This window comes from Diabrotica virgifera, chromosome 7, assembly GCF_917563875.1.
Source record: "Diabrotica virgifera virgifera chromosome 7, PGI_DIABVI_V3a".
Lineage (NCBI taxonomy): Eukaryota > Metazoa > Arthropoda > Insecta > Coleoptera > Chrysomelidae > Diabrotica > Diabrotica virgifera.
Window position 1 is genome coordinate 240,436,064 of NC_065449.1, and position 18,574 is coordinate 240,454,637.

The window sequence follows — 18,574 nt, forward strand, 5'->3', positions numbered from 1 at the left end:
TAACATTAAATTTAAGCAAGTTACGCTCAAAATAAAGTTGGTCCCTTTTGTTTTTGCAAAAAAAAATCGGGAAGACCACCCCCTAATTAGCAACTTAAATGAAATTAATCGGTACCGCTCCACAAATTATTTTACTTATGTTGTATTTACATGATCTGTAAGTTTCATCGATTCAAAGTGCTTATTTTTGAAAAAATTTAGTTTCAAAGTAAAATTTTTAAAAATTTTAATTTTGAAAAATATGCTTTTTTTCAAAATAACTTAAAAATTGTTAGAGATACTAAAAATCTCGAAAAACAAAAAAAGTCAGATTTGCTTTTCTGAATATCATGTATTTTTTTGTTTTTCTGTTAGACAAAAATTGATTAAGATTTGATGTTTCTAAATTTGCATACATTCGTGATCAGTGACTCGTTCAACCCCTTTGAACTACAGCCCTTTCAATAATAAGGACTTTGAACCGATGAAACTTACAGATCATATAAACAATATATACACAAGTAAAGAAACTTGTGAAGTCGTTACGATTAAGTTCATTTAAGATACTAATTAGGGGGTGACTTTCTCGATTTTTTTACCAAAACCAAAAGGGACTAACTTTATTTTGAGCGTAACTTGTTTAATTTTGATGCTAGAAATTTTTTTTATAAAACGAAAATGAAGCGTTTTTTTAACACTTTAAATAAGTCGTAATGAGTTTTCCCCGAAATGTGCTTCATTTTTGGTTATTTCACGTTAAAGTATTCCATTTGGAATTTGACGAACAGAATAAAGATGGTCCCTTTTGTTTTTGGCAAAAAAAATTCGGGAAGACCACCACCTAATTAGCAACTTAAATGAAATTAATCGTTACCGCTCCACAAATTATTTTACTTATGTTGTATTTATATGGTCTGTAAGTTTATTTGATTTAAAGTGCTTATTTTTTTTAAAATTTGGTTTCAAAGTAAAATTTTTAAAAATTTTAATTTTGAAAAATATGCTTTTTTTCAAAATAACTTAAAAATTGTTAAAGATACCAAAAATCTCGAAAAACAAAAAAAGTCAGCATTGCTTTTGTGAATATCATGTATTTTTTTTGTTTTTCTGTTAGACAAAAATTGATTAAGATTTGGTGTTTCTAAATTTGCATACATTCGTGATCAGTGACTCGTTCAACCCCTTTGAACTACAGCCCTTTCAATAATAAGGACTTTGAACCGATGAAACTTACAGATCATATAAACAATATATACACAAGTAAAGAAACTTGTGAAGTCGTTACGATTAAGTTCATTTAACCCTGCTGTCCTGTTCGGGTCTATTTGACCCAAAAAATAATTTATTTCTTATTTTACAAATTATTACGCGGTGTAACGATTTGGTGTTTCGTGACTTTATTACCTAATATGAGGTCTTTCAATTGCATATGAGGTAAATAATCAAGTTCCCGATATTTTTTATAAAAATTAAATTGTTACCTAGGGCACGTTCGGGTCAATATGACCCGCGTATTTAAACCGTGAAAAATTACCTGTATATGTGTGTTTAGTTGGCAGTATTCTATATTGGCAGTACCTGTGTGTTTGTCAGCCAGATACGTCTGTAAATAAAAACAGGTTTCTGCAAGCTAGAACTTGTAAAATAAACTGTAGTATATAGCTGGGCGATGTTGAAAACCAAATTATAAATATCACCAACATGGACGGACAGCATGTCTTTGGAACCAACTGGAAAGGCATGAATAAAGTTGGTTTCCAAGCATACATTGGTCTTTTATTTTTAGCTCGAGTCTATAAGTCCCATGGTGAATCAACTAAAAGTTTGTGGAATGAAGAAACGGGTCGTAGTATATTTCAATCAACAATGTCGCTTGGTATATTTACAAGAAGTTTGCAAGTAATACGTTTTGATAACAAAACTACTAGACAAGATAGGAAACGTTTTGATAAACTTACTAAAATACGTGAAAAGGAAACATAGGTAGAAAATGTACCAAATTTTTAAACCCTGATGAAAATGTTACCGTCGATAAGCAACTAGTTGCCTTTAGAGGCCGCTCTCCCTTCAAATGGTACAGTCCAACAGTAAAACTTCTTATTCGCTAAAATTGCAGATCTATACACTAATGCGTGTGATGTGTGTCTTGAGTAGTAATTTGGAAGGCCACAATATTACGTGTAAAAGCTTGTAACGTGTAGCGTGTAAAATTTAGGACAATTTCTTCTAAAACAAAGTAGATACAATGCCGGGAACTATAAGTAAAATAAACCGGAGCTTTCAGCAAAAATCGCGGATAAAGAAGTTTATAGCTCGTCTTTTTTGCTTCACGCAAGATACCAATGTTGTTGACAATATTCTTAAAAATGTTGTTCTTATGAGTACTTTGCATCATGAATCGATGCATCATGTATCACTTTCATCAAATGAAAAAGCCCCAAATTATTTTATATTACACTTCCAACAAGGGAGCAGTGTACTCCAGATTACTTGTTGGCACGTATTATACATGTGAGAAGAGATAAATCGCTGGCCAATTATTGTTTTTTATAATCTGCTGGACATTTCTGCCTACAACGCGTTCGTGTTATGAGCATCAATAAATATCCAATTTGGGCGCCCATACTCATAGGCGCCGATACTCATAGGAGCCCATACTCATGGAGAGGGGGGCCGTGCCCCCCCCCCGGCTTTTCGGGTGCTTTAAATTATATATGGTTATCCTAAGTATACAAAATATAATGTGCAATATCTTTACGTCTGCCCCCCCCCCTAAGGAGTTTTATTTTATATGGGAGCTTTTGAATGGAATGCCAATAAACTGGCAAAACGGCGAATTTTTCTTGAGGAATTTGGAAAAAACTAATGAAACCAGTCATCATTTCCAGAAAAAATATACCAATATCTAAGGGCTCTCACGAACTGGTAAAAAGGATACGATCAGAAATAAGTAGACAAGATGAAAATGCTAGTGAACCGTCTATCGGCAATCTAACAAGTAAACTTGCCCGAAAAACGATAACAAGACTAATTATTATGTTGTATATATCATAAACATATTTTTAAAGTTCATTATTTTTATTACGGTCCCAGTTTTAAACTGAATTAAATTTTTGTAGATATTTGTTACTAGGCATTTTTGAAAGAAAAACATATCTTTTATTTTTGTTATTAAGGTTTAATTTGCATTAACAACATAATTTTTGTTTAATTAACCATAATTTCTTGTTAATAAAGTTTTATTTATCACCATTAGTATATTTTATTTCGATTAAGGAGCGTAAACTCTAGTTGGGTCATATTGACCCGAACAGTACATTTGTGTAGTTGACTCGAACGGGACAGCAGGGTTAAGATACTAATTAGGGGGTGACTTTCTCGATTTTTTTACCAAAACCAAAAGGGACTATCTTTATTTTGAGCGTAACTTGTTTAATTTTGATGCTAGAATTTTTTTTTTATAAAACGAAAATGAAGCTTTTTTTAACACTTTAAATAAGTCGTAATGAGTTTTCCCCGAAATGTGCTTCATTTTTGGTTATTTCACGTTAAAGTATTCCATTTGGAATTTGACGAATATGAACCTATTTTTTATTAACTATAATTCTGCTTCTACTAGGTGTAGAGACGTGATATATACACCATTTTTTTAAATTTTTTACAGGCTATAATTTTGCTAAGAATGTTTTTTCGACAAAATCCTTACTATTTGAGTTATTTGCGAAAAACCGTCTAGAAGCGTGGTTTTTTGTTGAAAAAATGAACATATTCACTGCCAAATAACTCGAAAAGTATTGACTTAGTGAAAAAACTCTATAGAACAAAAGTTGCTTAAAATTAGCCAGTTTATCCATTTCCTGACTTTCTTTGGACGAATATTTTTTCACCCCCAAAAAGGGGTGAAAACCACCCCCAGGGCAAAAGCACATATCGGCACAATTTCACTTTTTTTCTTTGACTTGTTAGCTATGTGTATGCCAAATTTCATGTCAATCCAAGCGGTTCTTTAAAATTCAGAGGTTTTGCAATATTTTACCGTTAAAGAACGGACTAAAACGCCCAATTCAGGATAATATGAAATTTTCACCTGTAATGAGTGGAATGTGTTTAGAATTGAATTTAATGCGAATAAAAAATGGACAAAAATCAAAAAAAAATATTAAAAAAGATAGGTAAGAAAAACGAGGTATGGGGTGCTATTGCACCCCGCACCGCCTTACGAGGTATAAAGAAAGATGTTTTGGACAGATTAGAAGCCTTCGCGTCATGGGCCTACAGAAGGATATTAAGAATAGGTTGGGTGGATAGAGTCACGAATGTCGAGGTGTTGAGAAGAATTAGAAAAGATAAACAGGTTTCAAATACAATTAAAGTTAGAAAACTGCAATATCTGGGACATGTCATGAGGGGCGAGTGTTATAACTTATTGCAATTAATAATACAAGGAAGAATACAGGGTAAAAGAAGTTGTTGAAGAATCTCCTGGTTAAACAATTTGAGAGCTTGGTTTAACTGCACACTGCACTTCTGTTGATATCTTTAGAGCAGCCGTATCGAAATTGCAAATTGACATGATGGTTGTCAACCTTCTTAGAGGAGATGGCATCTGGAGAAGAAGAGAGTAATTAGATAATAAACCCAGTTTATTGCAGCAATTTGGGTATGTAACAAAAAATGTATGTATGTGCCTTTTGACATCTGTCTATTTCTGGTAAACTAATGTCTTTCGTCTGAGGCGTATAAAATTCACAGGCTTAAACCCTTAAGACTTGATCATTTTGCATTTTATGTTGTGTTGTATTCGAAGATATTTGGGCTATTTATATTTTTTTGCCTTGAACTGACCTGTGGAAAGACCGTTGTAACCTTGTTATTGCGATATCGGGCATTTCCAAACTGAGTGTTATGATATTTCTATTTTAAATTAAAATCAAAGGCTGACCTCTTACGAATCTTACGATAAGTACCCCTTATAATCAAGCCAGATAAGAGTAACACCTTAAAACATTTAGGTCTGGATCCCGCGTATGAAAAAAAAGTTGATTAATAGCAAGCTGAAAATTTGTTAATAGCTTAAGGGTGTCTAGTCGAATAAACTTTGATATATGGGAACACTGAAACAGGGGTAGTTTTAATTGTGGAACAGGTTAAAAATTTGGAACGGTCACAGCACGAAAACGGCACATTTATTTTGTCCGACAGAACAGACTTAAACTCTCCGAACAGAGATTAAACTCTCATGAAAAAATCAGACTGCTATTTATTACCTGTCATAATTCCTGTCATTTGACAGGTTCTACATGTTCCACTCATTAAAACACCCATTTGGTGATAAATAGCAGTCTGATTTTTGCATGAGAGTTTAATCTCTGTTCGAAGAGTTTAAGTCTGTTCTGTCGGACAAAATAAATGTGCCGTTTTCGTGCTGTGACCGTTCCAAATTTTTAACCTGTTCCACAATTAAAACTACCCCTGTTCCAGTGTTCACACATATCAAAGTTTATTCGACTAGACACCCTTAAGCTATTAACAAATTTTCAGCTTGCTATTAATCAACTTTTTTTTCATACGCGGGATCCAGACCTAATTTTGGAGTGCGCTTAAATACTATATACATACATCAATACGACCTAAGCTGATAATTATCATAGAAAGAGACTAATTAAAATACATTTCTTATATCTAAGATAAAAACCATGAGAAAACCAGATCAAGTTCTTAGTGAATGTGCAATGTGCCATTCAAAATAATATATCCATACAGGGTGAATTTTTAGTGCGACACTATTGGATAATTCCATTATGGTACAGAGTATCCAAAAAAGTTATTTAGAAAACATGTAGGCAATGATATTTTCCACGCTTGGAAGATATGCTGAATTCTACAGGGTAATTAATAACTACATGGTAAAGCAAACATATAATTTTTTAAATCTGACATCCTGTATATTTCTTCTATCTGTTCTTACAATATATTGACAATACTATACAGGGTATGTCGAGTTATGTGACGAGTTATGATCATTTTTATTTGGAAATCGCTATGAAATAAACATACAGAAGGAAAAAATAAGTATTTATGTACCTATTGATATCGTTTGTTATAATTTTGGTAACAAAATATTTTGCTAAGATCGCATTATACGGGGGCGAATAGAAGCGTGGTATTTTTTCATAACTTTAAAAAATTTTGTGGAACAATTGAAGGGCGGATTTTGTTTCATAGTCTTTTTCATATTATCTCTAAGATATTACTAAGATTTTGTTTTTTGAATTATCCGAATATCTCTTTTCTTGTAAAAGCCGTAAATAAAAACACTGCTTTAAAGGTTTATTTAATTAATAAGCTGAAAATGCGAGCATTATCATAACGAAAACTTTGTTTATTTACGTATTTTAATTCGTAATATGGAAAATTGCTATTATGAAAAGTAGTTTAGAATTAATAATTATGTTTTAATGTGCAATTATATCATTCTAATTTAAATGTTATGAACTATAAAGGTAGTTTACTCTTGATCTAAATTTATATTTTTATATACCTCGTATAAAATTAATAAAACTTTATATAATATGTTGGTTGCATCATAAATCTTAGAACATGAATAACTTTTTATGAAGAATAACTTTTCTTCGTCAAATTAAAAATAAAAGAGTTATAAATGAAAATGTTTTTGGTATCCATAATTTGAGAAAAATCTTCAAATATTTTTTTCCATTAGAATTGCACATATCAGACCATAATTTTTTATACCAAACAATATTATTTCATACTTATACTGTCGGTTCGCTAAACTCAGACACAACTGGCAAGTGATTTTAGTCAATAATCAAAAAAAATAATTACTAATTAGTTAATAATTACTAAATAATTAGTAATTTTGCCAATTTTGGCAAAATTCGCAAAAAACAAAAAAATTACCTACTAAAATCATTAGCCAGTTGTGTCGAGTTTAGCGAACCGACTATACAGGGTGTCCAGAAACTCTACCGACAAACGAAGACAGGAGATTCCTCAGATAATTTTAAGAGAATTTAACCACATTCACCTAGTCCGAAAATGGATACATTGTAAATAACGATTTGGGAGTGCCCCTCGTAACATTCAAGGTGTCTTGGTTTGTTTATTTCTAGTGCATCTTTATTGTGATAATAGTATAGGACGACGGCAAGTAGCTATTTTCAATTCATCCCATAAATCCTTGATAGGATTCAGATCTGGGCTGCATTCGGGCCATTCCAATCTTATAAATCCAACATCTATGTAAGATATTCATGTTTATGAGTCAATGCCTCCGGGATAATGCGAAAGGACTATGAAACAAAATAAAATAAAACAACTTAAAAAATATTTTGTGGCCGAATTTTGTGCCGGGCAGTGTAGTTTGTTTCGTTAAAAATAATGTCATAAATTGAAAAATTTGAGAGGGCATCTGATCTGGAGTGTATTTTTAGATCGTCTCTACGAAAAAAATACTTAAATTGAAAAAACAATCAAAAACTGTATTTGGTGTATCTTCAAAATTTCTAGACTTATTTCATTCATTCCCTTTAACATTAATTTGTTATTTTTATGTCATTTACAAAACTACTATTTCCTTACCTTGACATACCACTTGGCAGTCTTTTTGCTACTTTTGCGAGGCCCGGTACACACACAAAACCTAAACCTGCTCCTTCTCAAAGTCTCGGCACTTTTTTCCTTCGCCGGACTCTTGTTCACGCATTTCGAAGCAAAAAACTTTGTTTTTTCGGTGACACTTTGATAAAGTTCTTGTTGAAAACCTATCGGCGAGGAATTAGTCGGTAACAACATTGATTTTTACAAAAAAGACACAAAAACAATACCAGTTTAATTCATTATATTTGAGTTTGAATGGAGGAAAAATCACTGGTTGAGGCACGATGAAATCGCGCCAAGTGAGTGACAAAAATCGATATGGCCAACGTGATGGCGAGCCGGTAACGAACACTGAGCAGCGAGCACTTCTCTCCGCGTAGTTTTCGATCAACTAAAACGCGATCCTGCCGACCAAACAAACGAAATGTCATACGGAGAGCGTGGTCTGTTCACGGCGTGCGCTCACAGTATGTAATTGCACCGTTACACGCATGCGCACGCGCTTTTAATAGGAGATGCGCTTTACGAGGGTGTTTCAAATTGTTGTGCATATCAGTCCGTGTGTGCTATCTTTGCTGCGGCGGGTGTAATTTCCTCACCAAAATAATATTTTACCTGTGTTTGGAAGGGTATGCCATAATCCCACAGGTATTTTCCTCACCAAAATCGAAGTGATTATTTCAGGTAGATTTTACAAAAAGGCATTCAAGGGAATTATTTATCTACCTGCTCTAAGATTACAGTAGGTACCTATAATAATTAATGAGTTAATAATTATGGTATTTTATTTTTAGTCACAATTGCAATTTTGGCATATTTAATATGCAATGGCATATTTAATAGAAAGTAATCGCGATAAACCTTTACTGCTATTTGAAAATTTTATTTTTTATTAAGTGAAAGTTTTATAAAATGAAAGTTTTAAAAAGTGAAGAAGTGTACTGGAGGTGTAATAAAACAACTTGTAGTGCGAAATTGTTTACTATTGGTGCAAATTTTACAATTTCTAGAAGTAGCCTACAACATAATCATGTACCAGATCGTCAGTAGATAGATCGGAAAATTGTTTCTAACTCTTGTAAACGTTAAGCCGAAGAGAATATTACTGAAAAACCAGCAAAAATTATACGCCAAGAGCTTGCAGCTAATTTGCCTGAAACAATTTAAACTGTTTATTTCAACTTAAGATAGCTTTAATATTCTTCTTTCGTTTCCAATTTGTAAAATTTAGTTTCATCAATTAGTTAAGAAATTATAATAAATTAAAAAAAAACCAATAGAATCCTTTATAAAAGGTATTTTGTAAGCACACATCATCAGTTCTTATCTAAAATGATTGGTCAACCAATCGAAAACTAGTTCTGTAATGTAGCCCTTTTTAGGTATTTTTAATTATATACCTTTTATAAAGGATTTTATTCGTTTTTTGTATTATATGGTATACAGCCTACAGGAAAGCTTTTTCCTTGTGATTTTTTATAATAAATTAATTCAAACGCGCGCAGCGTTGAACGCTTCTATAAAGCGCGCCAATGTTTGTGAGAAGGGTGACTTGAGCGTTCTAAATAAAAAAATTATAGAAGCTGTAGATTTAATATTAGACAAATCTTTGTATTCGGTTCTTTACGTAGAATTTTTAAGTCAGTTTTTTTCTAAAATTTATAATTTTCATCGGCATTTAAAAAAACAATTAATTTCGCAGTTCATTTGTTTAATAAAAAGTGAAGCACCCACTTTTGGAGTACCTACTACTTTTTGATATGTTGTTTATTTAACATTTCTTAATGAAATTATAAAAAGTTCTATCTTATTTGATTTTTTCCATAAGCAAAAACTCCATTGACTCCTCTATTATACGTTTTGCCTATTATATTATAAACTATTATTATAATGTAAGGAAATTAACGACTTTATATTCGGATTTCGGATTCTTTTATAATAAATATTCTTAAATTACATCTACCTTTTTATTTTATTACCTGAGTGAGTTGGTGGGGAAAATACCTGCCGGATTAATATGAACCTTTAAATTTGGTGAGGAAAATACCTGTCGGATTATATGTTTTTAATGGTTGGTGAGGAATTTACCTCCGCCCTATTTTCCTCACCAAAATAATTTTTTACCTGCGTTTGGAAGGGTATGTCATAATCCCACAGGTATTTTCCTCACCAAAACCGAAATGGTTCTTTCAGGTAGATTTTACTAAAAGGCATTCAGGGAATTGTTTATCTACTATAAAATTACAGTAGGTACCTATAATAATAATTAGTTAATTGATTATAGTATTTTATTTTTAGTGGAATTTTGACAAAAATGGCATGTTTAATAGAAAGTAATTGCGGTAAACCTTTACTGGTACAATTTGAAAATTTTATTTTTTATAAAATGAAAGTTTTAAGAAGTGAAGAAGTGTTCTGGAGGTGTAATAAAACAACTTGTAGTGCGAAATTGTTTACTATTGGTGCAAATTTTACAATATCTCGAAGTAGCCTACACCATAATCATGAACCTGATCGTCAGAAGATATATCTAAAAATTGTTTCTAACTCTTGTAAACGTAAATCCGAAGAGAATCTAAGTGAAAAACCAGCAAAAATTATACGCCAAGAGCTTGCAGGTAATTTGACTGAAACAATTACTACGATTGATGTCAGTTACATAAGAAAATATATTTATATATTTATCGACGAAAAATGATGCCTGGTCAACCTCCTTCCAATATTGATGAGGTTCAAGAATTTGTGAAGAGCTGTGCTCAAAAAACAACCAAGGGGGAAAATTTTCTCTTTATAAACTGCGTCAAAAGTAAGATAATTGTATTTAGTTGTGAAACAAATATAAGACTTTTAGCCACATTGAATTTTATACAGAGAGGGTAAAAATTATGGAATAAATTCATTTTCTCTAAAATGGACGATTTTGGAAAAAAATTCCGAAACAGGTTGGTTTTTATTTTTAAATTAAAATTTTGTGGCATATATTTCATACTAGTCACGTTTGATGGCTCATTTGAAAGGTAAAATAATTCTCTATTCAATAATATAAACATTAACATCATTATTTATACAGGGTGAGCAAAAAAATAATTTTTGAATTGAATTAATTGACGCAGAAAGAAGAATGTAGGTATGTACTTTATTTAACTCAAAATGCATTGTACTGCTGTCAGAGTAGCAAGTAAAAAAAAATGTTTATTTTACAAATAAACATTTCTTTTCACTTAAATTAAATCTCAAACAACCTCTCACCTGCCTCTTGGCAATTCGAACATTTAATTTAAGCGAAAAGCAATGTTCATTTGCCAAATAAACATTTTTTTCTATTCTCTGGCAGCAATATAATGTATTTTGAGTCAAATAAATTAAATACATTCTTCTTTTTGTGTCATTTAATTTAATCCAAGAATTATTTTTTTTTGGCAACCCTGTACAAATAAATATGTTAATGTTTATATTACTGAATAGAGAATTAAACACCCTTTCAAATGAGCTACCACAAGACCCCTATTCCCATTTAAAAAAATTATCGACTACGTGATCACGTTCAGATGGATGACGTCACTAGTATGAAATATAAGCCAAAAAATTGTAACTTAAAAATAAAAATCGACCTGTTTCGGCATTTTTCTCCAAAATCGTCCATTTTAGAGAAAATGAATTTATTTCATAATTTTGCCCCTCTCGTATGTATGGTACATTTCTTGCTGTACCACATATTATTTGCAATTATTCACTAGTCTTGGGTTAAGTAATGGGCATTATGTATATGGGCATTATATCTTTATTAGATATACTGTTTACTGCCAAACAAAAAACAGAAACTTACAACAATTTTTTTATTTATTAAAATCAGAAATTTTTAAAGCTCTCAAAATTGAGTTTGGGGGCGTTCAAGTATTACGTAACGCAATTTTTGAAGATTTTTGACCCCGCCCTCCCCCCTATGTAACGCACCGTAATGTTGCGTTCACGTATTACGTAACGCAATTTTTGAAGATTTTTGATCGCCCCTCCCCCCTAGTAAAGTTTTTGTAGATTTTGAAAAGGCTATACATAATGCAATCATTCAAATGTGTCCGAACACTGAAATACATGGTTCTAGATTTCATCTACACCAAGCTTGGTATAGAAAAAAATCAGTCTCTTGATTTAACATCAGAATATACAAAATTATTCTGAAGTAGGTAAGTGACTCAAACATACTTTTGGCCTTACATATTATATATAAAACCAGAAGACGTATCAGCTTGTTTTGTGTTTGATTTAATGTCATGCAAACCAGAAAATGAAATTTTAGATAATATGCTGATTATTTAGTTGAAACTTATGTAGACGAAAATACCATATTTTCCCCATATTTGTGAGCAGAGGCAAATTCTTCTCTTATTCGTACTACGAATGCTTGCGAATCTTTTCAGTCGCATTTTAGTTCATCGTTTTATAATACGCATATATTAGATAGTTTAGATAAGATATATATTATGTTTATGTATGTACTATTTACTTTGTTTCTGGCCGCATGGTCTAATCCTAAAGCCAATAAAAAAAAAATAAAAAAATAAAAAAAAAATAATACGCATCCATCCATATATATCTTCTTAGAATAAATTAAAGAATTTCAGATATATACGTATGTTAAAATTTAAAGTTTGCATATTGCTAAACCTATCAAAGATAAAGAAGTTAAACTGAAATTGAAAAATAACTGTAGAAAATTTATTAATATCAGTCTAATCAAATGAATTTTGTATGGATTTTGTAAAGTGTGTCTCTTAGTATAATAGTAAATATTAAATAATAATTTATACATTTTGCTTATTATCTATATTATAAACTATTATTATAATGTAAGGAATTTAATGTCTTTTATTCGGATTTTGGATGCTTTCATAATAATCATTCTTAAATTACATCTATATTTTTATTTTATTACCTGAGTGAGTTGGTGAGGAAAATACCTACCGGATTAATAGGAACCCTTAAATTTGGTAAGGAAAATACCTGTCGGATTATATGTTTTTACTGGTTGGTGAGGAATTTACCTCCGCCCCTTTGCTGAGTTTTCTCGGTTGTCTCAGTTAACTATTTGATCAGGATTGTTAGGGTCTCACTTTTTGTGTATATGTACAGTGTGTCCCAAATTGGTATGTTTTGCAATGTAAAACCGAAAACTAGAGGAGATAGAAAAAAAGTAGTTAAGATGTCATGACTTCTTTTTTCGTTAAAGTAACGATTGCCCAATTAAATCATCAATAGCTCCTCACATTATCGAGATGCTGGGCGATTATTGAAAAATGTCGAAAACGACAGGGTTACAGATCTTCTTTATTAAGAAAAATTTTAAAAAACTTTATAGTCCTGTCGCCAGGGGGGGTACAACGGCCTTCTTAATTCAGATGGACTTACCCAAGTTTTTTTTATGTATTTTGACCCGTAGAACACGAATTTTTTGGGTAACAGTTGGTCCGGATGTCGATAAGATTGTTATAAACAAAGAAGTTGAGGAATTACATAACAGCGATTTCTCGCAAAACAAAACATTTTTTTGTATTTTTTGGGTCATTCTAACCAAAAAATGTTCCTACAAGTTTTTTCGTAGGATGCATAGTTTTCGAGATAAACGCGGTTGAACTTTCAAAAAATCGAAAAATTGCAATTTTTGAACCCGAATATCGTTTGAATAAAAAATAAAATAGCAATTCTGCTTACCGCCTTTAAAAGTTTAAGTCAAATTATATCTGTTTTGAATATTTGCATTGCTAAAAATTTATTTTTTGATTGTTAAAAAAAGCTATAAACACATAGTGTTTCCCGTGCCTAATACATGCGTTTTAATGCATGCTACTTAGAAATAGCCCCGCTTGCACTTTTACCTCCTCTACGTACTCGTTCGATTTTAAATGAGAAATCATTGAAACATCACTCAAGCACTAGGTGTTTATAGCTTTGTTTTAACAATAAAATAATACATTTTTAGCAATACAAATAATTAAAACCGATATAATTTGACTTGAACTTTCAAATGCGGTAAGCAGAATTGCTATTTTATTTTTTAATCAAAAGTTTTTCGGGTTCAAAAATTCCAATTTTTCGATTTTTTGAAAGTTCAACCGCGTTTCTCTCGAAAACTATGCATCCTACGAAAAAACTTGTAAGAGTATTTTTTGCTGAGAATCATCCAAAAAATACAAAAAAAATGTTTAGTTTTGCGAAAAATCGCTGTTATGTAATTCCTCAAGCTCTTTGTTTATAACAATCTTATCGGCATCCGGATCAACTGTTACCCAAAAAATTCGTGTTATATGGGTCAAAATACATAAAAAAAACTTGGGTAAGTCCATCTGAATTAAGGAGGCCGTTGTACCCCCCCCCCCCCCCCCTGGCGACAGGACTATAAAAATAATATCATGAGAAAGGAATGCAGAGAAATTATTGATATACGGGTTGTAGGGTTGAAAGGAACATTTTTTGGTTAGAATGGCCCAAAAAATACAAAAAAATGTTTTGTTTTGCGAGAAATCGCTGTTATGTGATTCCTCAACTTCTTGGTTTATAACAATCTTATCGACATCCGGATCAACTGTTACCCAAAAAATTCGTGTTCTACAGGTCAAAATACATAAAAAAAACTTGGGTAAGTCCATCTGAATACAGGAGGCCGTTGTACCCCCCCTGGCGACAGGACTATTATAGGAACTTTTGATAGATATATTATGGACAGATTCACTGGCGTACAAAAAACTTTTTTAGGGGGTCTCGCTAAGAAAATATAAAACATACTTATGCTTTTTTAAATAATTCACATAAGTTGTGAATTATTTAAAATTCTCTCATCTTAATTTCCTCGGCATCCTGTTTGATTTATAAATTTTGAAAATCTCAGGAGGTGTAACCAAAGAAAGTATTCCACCTGTTGTCAATATGGTGGTATGGGAACGATATTTATTGTCGTTTTATGTGCTACTTCGATTGATAACTTACTTTGTTTAAAAAATATGTGCTCAATATTTGTTAAAATTCTATCGAATCATACCAAACATGACTTCCCACGGTGAGGGGTGGGGGGTAAATTTAATATTTTAAGTACGAATCCCGCGATATTTCGCGAAATGAACATCAAATCGAAAAACTGTAAAATACACTTATTCAATATTTTTAAAAAATCTATCGAATGGCACCAAACACGACCCCCCACGGAGGTGAGGTGGGGGTTACTTTAAAATCTTAAATAGGAAACCCCATTTTTTATTACAGATTTGGATCCTTACGTAAAAATAAGTAACTTTTATTCGAAACATTTTTTCGGAATTATATTCGGCGTTATAATCGGAAAAAACGATTGTTGGAAATGGAAAATTAAATTAAAAAATGGTAAGTGCCCACTAAAATGGAAAACCTTACTTATAGCCCAGTAAATGAAAGGGAAATTCGGCGATACCGTGTAATTTTCAGGGGCAACTCCGAATTGCATGAAAATTGGGATTTAGGTTCTACTTACACTCCACCTCAAAGTTGAAATTGTGCCGTTGGTTGCTTTTACTTGGGGGGTGACAGTCACCCCTTCTCAGGGGTGAAAAAACATACGTTCAAGATAAGACCGCAAATGGATAAATTGACTGATTTTAAGCAACTTTTGTTCTATAGAGTTTTTTACGTAAGTCAATACTTTTCGAGTAATTTGCGAAATGAATTTGTCGAAAAATATTGATTTTTCGACAAAAAATCTACGTTTTCAGACGGTTTTTCGCAAATAACTCAAAAAGTAAATATTTTATCGAAAAAAATATTCTTAGCAAAAGTGTAGCTTATAAAAAAACCCAAAAAAATGGTGTATCAGTAAAGTTTATTAATCAAATAAAAACAAAGTTGTAGCTCATGAAAAATACGTTCTTATTCGTCTAATTCCAAATCAAATATTTCAAGGTGAAATCACCGAAAAATTAAGCACTTTTCGGGAAAAACCCATTTAAACTTTTTTAAAGTGTTTATAAAAATCTTTGTTTTAATTGTTAACAAAAGTTTTAGCATTAAAAATAAGCGAGTTACGCTCAAAATAAAGTTGGCCCTCTTTTTTTTGTAAAAAATCATGAAAATCTCGCCGTGTTTAGCTCCCCAAATGAAATTAATCGCTACCGCTTTACAAACAATTTACTTACCTATCTATTTTTATATGATCTGTCAGTCTCACCGGTTTAAACTGTTTATTTTTGAAAGGGTTATAATTGAGAAAGCTTGACTGGGTCACTAATCACGAGTGTATGCAAATTTTGAACAGCCATATCTTAACCAATTTTTGTCTTACGGAGAAACAAAATGAAACTAGCATATTTATAATAGCATTTTTTACTGTTTAAGATTTTTCTTATCACTAATACTTTTTAGTTATTTTGAAAAAATGAAATTTTTCAAAAATTTTTAGAATTTTTTTTTTACTATAAAACCAAATGTTTTCAAAAATAAGCACTTCAAACCAATCAAACTTACAGATCATATAAACAATAGAGATACAGTTAAAATAGATGGTAAAGCCAAACGATTAATTTCATTTAGGGTGCTAAATAGAGGGAGGTTTTCACGATTTTTTTACCAAAAAAAAGGGGCCAACTTTTTTTTTCAGTGTAACTCGTTTATTGTTGATGCTGTAAACTTTTGTAAAAAACAAATAATAAACTTTTTTTCGATACTTTAAAAATTTTCGGGGTTTTCCCGAAAAATGCTTCTTTCTTCGGGGATTTCGCGTTGAATTATTCGATTTGGAATTAGACGAATAAAACATATTTTTCATGAGCTACAACTTTGGTTCTACTCAATTTGTAGACTTTACTGGTACACCATTTTTTTCGTTTTTTTATAGGCTACACTTTTGATAAAAATATTTTTTTCGATAAAATATTTACTTTTTAAGTTATTTGGGAAAAACGGTCTGAAAACGTAATTTTTTTTGTCGAAAAATCAACATTTTAAATCGCGAATAACTGAAAAGTATTGACTTACTTAAAAAACTTTATAGAACAAAAGGTGCTTAAAATAAGTCAATTTATCCATCTCCGGCCTTATTTTAAACACGCGTTTTTCACCCCCCGAGAAGGGGTAAATGTCACCCCCCAAGTAAAAGCAACCAACGGCACAAATTCAACTTTGAAGTGAAGGGTAAGTAGAACCTAAATCCAAATTTTCATGCAATTCGGAGTTGCCCCTGGAAATTACACTTTAAAACGGTCATTTATTGGGCTATTAACTTTTTTTGGTTTTAGGACCTATTCTTCACAACCCAATAGGTCCCCTTCACATAACGCTCGAGTGACTGCACATTTAGCATACTTTGCTCCCCTACTATTATTAGTTACTTCGTTTTTAAGGCGGGTTCTCATTAGTCAATCTCATTGATCAGTATCCTTGATTCTATGCTATAGAATATATAAGAAAAATAGATTTATATGAACGTCGATTCAGCGATATTGTTCTATCATATGGTATTTCAATAAAAGTGAAAAGCCTTCCTACTTTTGATAGATCAATGGAAATGATTCTATCAAATAGAACAATGCTTGACAATGAGAACTAGCGTTCAGTTGCGTTGACTTGTATTTTGTGTAGTTAAATAGGGTTTTTTATTCACAGTCATTTGTTTCGAGCTTCTGTCATGTGTCGCATAATATTAATATATCTACGACATACGTTATTGGTATATACAATAATACAAACCAAAGACGTATGACGTAGATATCTTAATATTATGTGACACATGACAGAAGCTCGAAACAAATGACAATCGATGAAAAGCCCTATAGTAAGCATATGAGATGAGGTTAAATTCTTTGTGAAAACCATAGACATATTATAATTTCGTGAACAATGTCAAATTTTAAATGGAGAGACAACCATATCTGCAAGTTTCTAGAACTATACCAGAGAGAGGAGTGCTATGGATAATAATTAGGAGTGAACAATATAAAAACATAATAAAGCGGGAAAAAAGCTATGAAGCTAATCGTCTTGGAATGGAAATAGAAACACTGACTCTAAACGATATTAAAAATAAAATTAAAAGTATCCGGACAACCTACAAAGTTGAACTGAATAAAATATTAAAAGCAAATAAAAGTGGTACAGGAAGAGATGATCTGTATAAATATAAACCATCATAAATAGGTCTGGATCCCGCGTATGAAAAAAAAGTTGATTAATAGCAAGCTGAAAATTTGTTAATAGCTTAAGGGTGTCTAGTCGAATAAACTTTGATATGTGTGAACACTGGAACAGGGGTAGTTTTAATTGTGGAACAGGTTAAAAATTTGGAACGGTCACAGCACGAAAACGGCACATTTATTTTGTCCGACAGAACAGACTTAAACTCTTCGAACAGAGATTAAGCTCTCATGCAAAAATCAGACTGCTATTTATCACCAAATGGGCGTTTTAATGAGTGAAACATGTAGAATATGTCAAATGACAGGAATTATGACAGGTAATAAATAGCAGTCTGATTTTTTCATGAGAGTTTAATCTCTGTTCGGAGAGTTTAAGTCTGTTCTGTCGGACAAAATAAATGTGCCGTTTTCGTGCTGTTACCGTTCCAAATTTTTAACCTGTTCCACAATTAAAACTACCCCTGTTTCAGTGTTCCCATATGTCAAAGTTTATTCGACTAGACACCCTTAAGCTATTAACAAATTTTCAGCTTGCTATTAATCAACTTTTTTTTCATACGCGGGATCCAGACCTAAAACCAAAACGTTTAAGAGGTGTTTCCGTTGCAAAATAGAGTAAAAGATGTTCTTGTTTTCCTATTTTTAAGTATGTTTTTTAAATATTCACACCCAATGCGAACGCCAGCATGCACAATTTTCTTCTTTACAGCCATTATTAAAGTTAGCACTTTGTAGACCGAATTCAATATCCTTGATATAGTGTGAATTTGAATTCTATGTTCAGTTGCATAGAATCAACGCTATTGATCAATGAGGTTGACTAA

The 18,574-nt window shown here is 31.7% G+C and overlaps 1 protein-coding gene across 4 annotated transcripts in view; it reads right to left on the bottom strand.

Annotated features, from left to right (window-relative positions):
• Positions 1 to 18,574, bottom strand: part of LOC114328226 (ral guanine nucleotide dissociation stimulator-like 1) — a 417,649-nt gene that overhangs the window by 316,115 nt on the left and 82,960 nt on the right. For 2 of the 4 annotated variants that reach the window (XM_028277020.2, XM_028277011.2), the window contains exon 1: positions 7,582 to 8,000. The exons of the other annotated variants lie outside the window; for them this stretch is intronic. In XM_028277020.2, the coding sequence (XP_028132821.1) occupies positions 7,582 to 7,794 (213 nt within the window). In that variant the 5' untranslated portion in view covers positions 7,795 to 8,000. Of the gene's footprint in view, positions 1 to 7,581; positions 8,001 to 18,574 lie in introns of those variants that run through there. 4 annotated transcript variants of the gene reach the window in all.